Here is a 9,569-nt window from a genome sequence, read left to right as displayed (position 1 = left end):
AATAACAAAGCTCTCCCAGTGCATTTCTTTTTAAACTCTTTTTAGCCTGTCTAGCCCCATTTTTCGTTCTAATCCTCTTTCTTTTCTAGCTGAACATTTTTAGCAGCATGGTATGTGATGATGATTAAGGAGAGCTGGGAAACATAGACTTTCAATGTCGGTCACAGAAGTGTGGCTGTAGAAAGCAGGTAATACAACTTGAGCTGAGAAGAATGGGATTCTGCTCTAAGAAGTCTACTGTTTACTGTTATTTGTCTCTGTAACAGGCCAGAGTAAACAGCAGCTGCCTCCTGAATCTCTTACTTGAGCATGTGTGAACAGCGAAACACATAGAAAAGGAAACAGAATAAGCCTGCCACACCACTTATCTCCAGCATGTTCTTAAAAAAGCATGAGGCCTGTTTGTTTGGCAGCAAAATGGAAATCGTATGGTGGAGAATGATAAAAGAAAAAAAATTCTTGGATCTATTTTAACACAAAGCTTTCAAGTGGTCCCCAGAAAGCTCAAATAGTTTGATTACTTATGCAAGGCTTACCCCCTCCGGTTGTTTTATTTCACATGTGCATATTACTAGTTTTGAATAAAAGAGTTGCTGGAAAAGATTGAAGCTGCTGTGAAGTCAACAGGCTCTTTCACGGTAAAATAGAATAAACTCTATAGAACATGTATAAGACCAAAAAAAAAAATGAATGTTTTTTTTGGTATAGGAATATTTTTAACTTAGTTTTTCAAAATACTAGAACTCGGCCTCATCGATCCAAAAATAAAAGACAAAAAACTACATGAAATGCTCTTCTTTCTTTGTGGTATAGGAAACTTGATTCTTTCCCCAAATATTTCTGCCTCTATGGTACCAAAGAATTATATGTAAAGAATGCAATGCCCAGGAAATAGATCTACTTAATTAACTAGAGTTACTGTTGTTTGTGTGCTTCAAGTCATTGTTTCCAACTTAGATGGCAAAAACCTTATCTCATGAGGGTTTTTCTAGGCAAGATTTGGTTCAAGGAGATCTGCCATTACTTTCCTGAGGCTGAAGAAGCATGTGTACTGTGCCCAAGGGTCACCCAGTGCGTTGTCATGGCCAATCTGGGAATCTAGCCATGGTCTCACAAAGTTTTTTATCCAGCACTCAAACCACTCCAAAGTCCAGCATCTAAAACCATAGAGCAGGGGTAGGCAAACTGCAGCCGCGCGGGCGGATGCGGCCCGGCTAAGGCCTTGGGACGGCCCCGCTTGGTCTTGCCGACGATTTGCCGCCGGAGCCTTAGTGGCGCTATCAGGGAGGAGGCGGGCAAGGGGGGGCAGGAATTGTGCTATAGAAGCCTCCGAAAACGATGCATTTTATTTAAACATTTTGTTTTAAATCAGCAAATTTTTGTTTGCGTGGTCTTCCACTTTTTTATAAAAATGTGTCCTACCATTATAAATTTTGTCTAAGTTTGTCCTGGTTTATTTATTTAATTAATTTTTTGACAAAAATTATTTAATTATTTTAATTTTGGTTGCTTGCCCCCAGTGTGTCTGATGGGACAGCAATATCGGCCCCAGCTCAAAAAGCTGTGAATAACCCTGCAACTAGAGTATGGTCAAACTAGAGGTTATATTTGTATAATGTTGAAAAGGACAAGAAGCTGCTCAAGCCTATTCATGTAGGCAAGCATGAAAGTAACAGAAGAAGACTATCAAGCTCTTTTATAGCCATTGCTCATATTGTGTAAGGAGGAAAAAAGTTAATTTAGCATTTAAACCAGAAGCCCTGGCATTCTTTCTAAAGTGTAATTAAACTGGTAGCGTCTTTGTATTAGTATACACCATGCGCACTCACAACTGGTTTGACAGGAGACTTCATGGACCAAAGGGCAATCACAATATAGAAACAGTTAAGAAAAAAAAACATTTTAAGCACTAAAAAAGAGTAGTTTTCAGTGCTTTGAAAGCAGTTAGTTTTAGTACTTAAACTATGAAAATGGTACGCTCTGTTGAGAAACAAATATTGGCACTCTGAGGGCCAAAACATTACTGGTATAAGCTCCAAACTACATGTTAAACACAGACATTTGTGGTATATTGTATTTTCTATGGAACAGGAGATTTAGAAGGGGAATAAATTGGGACAGAAATATTAGGGAAAGGGTTTTTTAAATCCTGCTTCTCACACCAAAACAGGGGAGAGAGAGTTATCTTATCTGTTAACTCTTCCCCCTCAACCAAGCTCTGCCCCATGGGTCTGGAAAACCCTTTGGTACAAGAAGCAGCTGAGAGGAGACTGCAGCCAGAAAGACAATCTAGCAGGGGGAAAAGACTATAGGAAAAAGAGGAAGACCCAGAGTGACCAGATGTCATAACTGCAAAGAAGGTCAGGCTCCATAAAATTGTAGGTTCATTCAAGAACAAATGTGGGGGCTTATTACAAAATAAAAGCTAAAAAAACAATAATATACTAGGTAATTATAAATTCATATGCTTCTTAGGAGCAAAAACAGAGGCCTGCAAAAAGGAGTGGCTCCGACACCACCACTTTCAGCAATGGATGGGGTCTGCGGCAACCACAAGCGCCACGGTTACTGATCAGGCACTTTGCCAGTTCTAAAAGAAACAGCAAAATGATGAAGCTCCTTTTAGAGCAGGTAAAAAGGCTCCCTTACCACAACAGCAGCCCATTTTGGTGGCTCTTTTTGGTATGCATCTATGAAATGCTGCAACCAAAGGAGCACTGTGAATGCCATGGGGTCAGAGGTAAGTGTGCGTTTGTTCCAGCGTGGAAGAGCAGAATAGGGTTGTGAGCCATCCAAACGTCCTAGTCTGCCCCCAGGCTGGTGGTTTCAAGCAGTCTGTACATCCCTAGGTCATTCTCAGAAGGAGAGAAATTTTTTTGAATTCCTCTGGACAGAAGTTTGAAATGTAGGAATATCCTGGAAAATGAAGGATGTTCTGGTGACTCTGGGGAAAGATCACAGTAGGTAGGTGTTTACTCCATCAAAGAAGGCAAGGTTTTCTGGATCTGCAAGAACCTAGCAAGGCTGGTTTGGTTATTTGAAATATGCCTGTACTACACAATGAACAAACCAAACCAATTAACAATGAACAAACCAATTATTAATTGCTATACTTGTTTTATGTTTTGTTTACTTTATTTAAATTTTGTTTAGAATTGTTTTAAATAGCTTTATAGCACCATTAATGGTGGAAACCTCACAGCAATTTATAAAGTAAAAGTTGAATATGATTAACTAGAGCAGCAGTGTGCAGATGCAGTTCCTATACAAATTTAATATGTACCGTCCGTAGGTATGTAGGTCTAGATCTCAGCTTCAGCTTTTAAAATAAAACATGTAAAATGTATGTTTGAATTGTTGAAAACTCACTTGAAGGCATAGAAATCAAGTAGATTTAGAATTAGCATTCTAAAGATTTTAAATATTTTTCTAAATTGATTCAAAATTCTCCAAGGCAATTTCTTTTATTTTTGTCTGTAAATGTATTTTGTTTTGTTCACTGTGTTTTAAGTAAACAGTGGTGAAAAAATATGTGGCAAACTTATTTGTCAGTTATTTCTCATTGTTTTGTTACTGAGTAAGTTGTTGCATCTCTGTTTCTCATTGAGAAATATGTAAGCAGCATTATGTTATGGTTTTTTGACTTCAAAAAAGATAGTTTGGGAGTTCATCCTTACTGTGAGATACAGAAAGTCTAATTCCACTAACTCTTTCTCCTCATGCCTTTTAAAATTTGTGTTAGCTTTCTGAAGAAGTGGTGAACCGAATGAAAGAGCCTCGCCAGCCTAAAAGGGATCAACGAGCACCATCCACCTGTCCTCCACCAGCATCACAATCTGCAGAAGGGAAATCTAAAGTGTTAACAGGTATTTCATGTCATCTAGAACTAGGTTTTCATAGCATCCATATGAATGACGTATTGTCTGGCACTCCATTTTGCAGTGTATTCAATTAAGCTATAGGCAGTTTTGAGAAATCAGCTGCCTTACTACATACTGCTTCCACTTGGATGACTGCATGCACATGCAGAGGTTGTTTTATTATCTTGCTCAGATTCTAAAGATGATTGTCTTTAGATGTCTACTGATTTGAATCAAATGTTTGTTTCAAATAAATTCTCGGTTTGCTGTTGCCTCTAGTTTGCTTCAGTTTAAGGAGATAACTGTTGCAACATAAAAAGGAACAGGACAAAGAAGGGGGTTTGAGATTTGATTTTGTTTGTCTCAAATCAGCTACTAGATACTTCCTCCCACTTTCCCATTTGATTTACTACAGGGATTCACAGCCTTTTGAGGCAAGTGGATACATTTGGAGTTTTATGTGTATATTGTGGATAAACAAAATGGCTCACGCAAAATTGTTGTTTTGGTGGGAATGCAATTAAAAAAACACCAATTTCACAGAATGTCAAGTGGTGAGGCTGAAAATCATGTGGGTGTGTACAAAGCAGAATCTGGATCAGACGCCAGTATGCTAAAGCATATTTTTACCCTCACAAAATGCAAACAGTACCAGCAAAAACACACAAACAAAAGGTGAAACACACAGATCAAACATATCCTGTCTGTCATCGCTTCCTCGCTTGCATACTCTACTCTGACTTACCTAACACATGCTGCCTTCCAGTGCTGTCATTACCATCTCACAGTTTGTTCTTCTTTTTAGACTGGAATAGTGCACTTCAAAGCGAAGCAAAGCATTTGTCCAATGCCAGGTATTCATTTTCAAGAATACCTCTTGCTTGCGGTGGATGGGCAAATCTTCTAACCCTCCAGATGTTTTTAGGATTGCATCCTCCTGCCTTCCTTATTATTGGCTATGCTGCCTAGAGCTGATGCAGTCCAATAAGATTTGGAGGAATCTATCTTGCCCAGCCCTATGCTAGATGTATTGTTATCATAAAACACTTATCTGTCATGTGGAAATACTGTATATACTCAATTATAAGTTGAGAAATTTATGCCCCAAAAGTTACCCAAAAAACCTGGGTTGATGTATACACGAGGCAATATGGTAATAAGGCCTGCCCCACAAGTGTCTTCCGTAGCCAGGGTGTCTCCCGAAGAAAGAGCCAGGCTGAGGAAAGGCTTGGGAGGCAAACGTTTGCTTTTCCTTCCTCAGCCGGGCTGTCCTCTGGATGTCCTCTGAAGGGACAACTGGGCTGAGGAAAGGCTTTGGAGGGAAATGTTTGCTCCCCTCCTTTCCTCAGTCTGGCTGTCCTCCGGCTGTCCTCCAAAGTGACATCTGGGTGCTGCAGAGGGGGGAAAAGGTATACCCTCGCCTTATCCTCAGGTCATATCAAAATCCCTAATTTTGGCTCTAAAACCTGCCCTCGACTTATACACGACATCAAGCTATAGTCAAGTATATATGATTATACTGACCAACCAACCCTTCAATGAATGCCTGTAGTATTGTTCTGAAAGGGCAAATTACTTTTTCACTGGTAGAAGCTAGGGTAGTAATGATCACTTTAGAGTTTGGGGCAGATCTTCTAACTGGTTGGTGTTGAATTTGTAGCTTAGGCCCCTGGCTGAGTTTGCAGGGCAGCCTACAGTAGGCTGTTACATTTTTTTAAAGAGTTGCGGGGGGTGGGGTGGAGTTGTTGGTAGCAGGAGAGAAATGTAAGGATGAATGTATATGGTTTTTTTAAAAAAGTTATTCGTATGTAGAAGAGTGAGATTGCAGGTAGGTTGTATGTTGAAGACCATTGATATATTCTGTCAGTCTTTGTTTTCTCCCTCTCCCCCAATACTACTTGCTCTTTGTGTGTTCAGAAGACAATTATAATATTCTGGGCAGCATTTAGGGAAAGCAACTACAAACAGAGAAAAGCACTGTTTGTGAATAGTATCAATTTAGAAGAACGGAGGTGAGCTACTTGCTTCTTGGTGTGTGAAGAATGTACCATAAGCACCTGGTGAGGTCCTGGATAGTCCAGTTCCAGATGTTTCTAGGGAGAAAAAAGTGGAAGAATTCCGAGGGAGCTCAGCTGTTTCATTCTCTGCTTAATGGCTTGTTGCAGAGACCTGTCTCTTGTGAGTGGTTTGCTTATCTACGTCAGCTGGTTCTTGATTTTCATCATAGGGCCCAAATGTGCATTCTTGGCTCATCTGTCAGTTGTCCCCTCAGGATCCTTAATCTTATTATTTTACAGGATCCAGAGTGATTAGTGGTTTAGAGAACGTATGCTCTGTTCTAAACAAAGCATGGTTACAATGAGTGAATAGGTATATCTTCTTAAAATCTATTGGCAGAGTTTCCAGAATGTTGCTGTGAGAGTTAACTCTACACAACTCCCATTTGCCTTATAGAGAATTTAACAGGAGCAATTTATTCAGCCTTGATGTTAGATTTCACTGAAATATCTTCTCTTAATAGCTTGTTGTAAAGAAAGTTTTTCTCTTAATACATATTACCTTTAATTTAGCTCAGCAAATCATTATGTTCTTGCTTCTCTATCTTATGTTCTCATGAATGAGATGAATATACAGGTATGTCTTATATTCTTATAAATGAAAGAGATATGCAACTTGTCCTTCCACAGTAATTATTTTCTTCTCTTTTTTCGAGGGATCCATCCACCTACACCAGACAGCTTGGGTCGAAAGCCCTCTGAGGCAGAGGAAGATCTGTACAAGAGGTGGGATATTCTTCCATCACAGGCTATCATCTAGATATCTCTGATTTTGGTATTACACATGCTATGTGTACTGCTGCTGTTAAGTGATGAAAAGCACAGTGGGCTTAGTTCTGGTGCTGTGAAATGGCTGCTTTGAGGAGCATGTCCTCTGTTGCTTTTAGGACAATGATGTTATTTCTCAGACATTATGGACTACATGAGCACTTGGGTTGGTATGAACATGGCTTATTACATCTCCTTCTTGTGAGATCATTGAACAACTGAACATGAGACAATTATCATTGTCCAACTTAAGTTGGTCACCTTCTGATAGATTTCCCTATTGCAGAAATATTATTAAAACCTATTGTACTTCAGAAAATGTAATGCTGATTTGGTGCTCTGAACTGGTAACAGTACAAGAGAGCTTTCATCTCTGCTATGATTCCAATATGGCCAAGGGAGCTGCATCCTAATTTGGGAACATTTACATAAATGATTGGTGATGTCTTTCTTTTTTTAACAGGTATGAACAAGAACAGGCAATTGTCCAAGAAGAGCTTCTTCGACTGGCCAAAAGGGAACGGGAGGCAGCCAATGAGAGTCTAAATGTAACTCTTCAGCGGGAGCGAAGTAATACCAGTGAAGAGAAGCAGAAAACAACCCAGTTGGTGAGTATCACAAAACCACTGCAATCCCACTCTTTTCTTCCTGCCTTACCTTCCTTCTGGAATTTATTATAACGCTGGTCATCCTTACCCTCTCTTCCATTCTGTTACAGCCTATTTTTGTGTAAGTAAATGCGTTGTCATTTCCATTTCATGTTTTGCTTATGTGTCTTACTTGGCAATGGCAACTGGCATACTTACCCAGAGTTCTTCCAAATGAAAGACTGCCCTTCTATCACTGTCTTTTATCTTCTGAGCTGTTCCCCTTTTTTCCATTGCTGGACTCTGTTTTAAAGGCATACAGAAATGATGTAAAATGGATCCTATGCTAAACATAATCTTGTCTTCTAGCTTTGTGTGTGTGTGTGTTTGTGTGTGTGTGTGTGTGTGTGTGTGTTAGAAATTGAAGCTAACTACTGCGGCAGTCTGTAGTGTAAGCAATTTATTTTTGACACACGCATGTCCTGTGTATGCTTTATTTTCTAAATATGATCACTAAAAAGCAAATCACTTCCTTTTCATTTCCCCCTATGGTGCTACAGTGCAGCAGACCATAAGTGTTTGATAAGTTTACTATTATGTTTTCACATTGCTTTTATGCTGTTGAAGAAGTGGATTTTATGTTTTCACATTGCTTTTCTGCTATTGAAGAAGTGGATTTTATGTTTTCACATTGCTTTTCTGTTATTGAAGAAGTGGATTTTGAAAACATCTAAGAACTGACTTGGGCACTCTGGGCCAAAACACACTGCAGAAATAATCCAGTTTGAGGCTGCTTTAAGTGCCTTGGCTCAGTGCTAGGGAATCCTGGGAATTGTAGTTTATTGCGGCACCAGAGCTCTCTGACAGAGAAGGCTAAATGTCTCTCAAAACCACACTTCCCAAAATTTTCTAGCATTGAGCCAGGGCAGTTAAAGCTGTCTCAAACTGGATTATTTCTGCAATGTGTTTTTGGCCTTTGTGGGTGTGTCACCTAATTTGGATGAAACACTGAAGGAGAACTTTTAAAAAAATATAAAACCAGTGACAGTGAACAGTCAAAATTGTCAGAAGTTTCACAATAGGTCTGTGGCTTGATTAGATGAATCCAGCAGCACATCCTATTGTTAGTTTCATTAAACAGAATTCTGGAAAGGTTGGTATGTATGTGATATATCATCACGTCAGGGATCATCTCTTTTTTTTTCTTTTTAAAAAGAGTACCTCATTTTCTCACATAGGAAAAATGCCTTTTAATATGACATTTCCATCTGCAGATTGTTATCAGTACAATTATTAATTATCACTGCATGTATTAAATTACCAGTGCATGTATTAAAATAATAAAATCTGCTGTCTGTTTAATTGGGGATATTTTTGGTCAATCAAAATGTTTTAAAATTAAGTTTTGGAGGCTTATTTCCTAGCTTTTCTCTTATTAATATGACCTCTTAAAAAGAATTTAAAGCTTGAAGAAGACAGTTATTATACCACTGTCTAATCTGGCATGTGTTGTATCAGCAAGTGTTGGTTATGTCACTGGGGATTTCAGGCAGGTGCAGTAAAGAGAGAAATTGGAAATGGAAAGTTAAAATAGGAAAAAAGGAGCAAATGTTTGAGGCACTTGGAAGGTGAGTGAGACATCACACTTGGTGGCTTCATCATTAATTACGTTACCACTATGAAGATGGTAATTTTCTTTCTTTCTTTCTTTCTTTCTTTCTTGAATATAATTATCAGCTTCTCAGAGGGATGGGGGAAATGAGTGAATTATTTCTCGAGCTACAGAATAAGCTTACTTCAGAGATTTGGTTCACAGGTTAGGCTCAACAAACCAAGGAATGATACTGTTTGCTTCTTGCTTATGGAAGACTTTCTCTAAAAGGTAATGAAAAGAGGGTTCAGGGTGAAGTGACACATACCTACATCTGACAAGGGGCTAGTCTGTGCTAGGGACAAATGTCCAAATGGACTCCTCCCCCTGCACCCTCCCCAGAGCTACCATGCATATCTTTTTATCCACAGGGACATCAGTTATATGTTAAGGAAAATGCAACATGGGACATACAGTAGAGAAATAAAACATGTATGTGAGAGTCACTATGACTAAGCAAAAACAATTAAGAAGCCACACAGGTGTAAAAGCTAATGTAATTTAGCAGTCCTAAATGCCAAGGACAGAAATATGGAATGTACAATTGGAAACACCTGAGTATCATTAAGTGTACAAGGTGAAATGATGAAATCCTTAAGTATGGGTTGAACTATGAGAACCAATCAAAATGGATGTACACGCCCAC

At 39.0% G+C, this 9,569-nt stretch overlaps 1 protein-coding gene across 2 annotated transcripts in view; it reads left to right on the top strand.

Moving 5' to 3' along the window:
* The window catches only part of CHCHD6 (coiled-coil-helix-coiled-coil-helix domain containing 6), a 306,582-nt gene that overhangs the window by 11,094 nt on the left and 285,919 nt on the right, over positions 1 to 9,569 (top strand). For both annotated transcript variants that reach the window (XM_042455668.1, XM_042455669.1), the window contains exons 2-4: positions 3,743 to 3,866; positions 6,574 to 6,643; positions 7,149 to 7,293. In XM_042455668.1, the coding sequence (XP_042311602.1) occupies positions 3,743 to 3,866; positions 6,574 to 6,643; positions 7,149 to 7,293 (339 nt within the window). The remainder of the gene's footprint in view (positions 1 to 3,742; positions 3,867 to 6,573; positions 6,644 to 7,148; positions 7,294 to 9,569) is intronic.

The sequence above is a fragment of the Sceloporus undulatus genome, chromosome 2, assembly GCF_019175285.1.
Source record: "Sceloporus undulatus isolate JIND9_A2432 ecotype Alabama chromosome 2, SceUnd_v1.1, whole genome shotgun sequence".
Classification (NCBI taxonomy): Eukaryota; Metazoa; Chordata; class Lepidosauria; order Squamata; family Phrynosomatidae; genus Sceloporus; species Sceloporus undulatus.
Note: the sequence above shows the minus strand (reverse complement) of the source record. Positions and strands in the feature narration are given on the sequence as shown.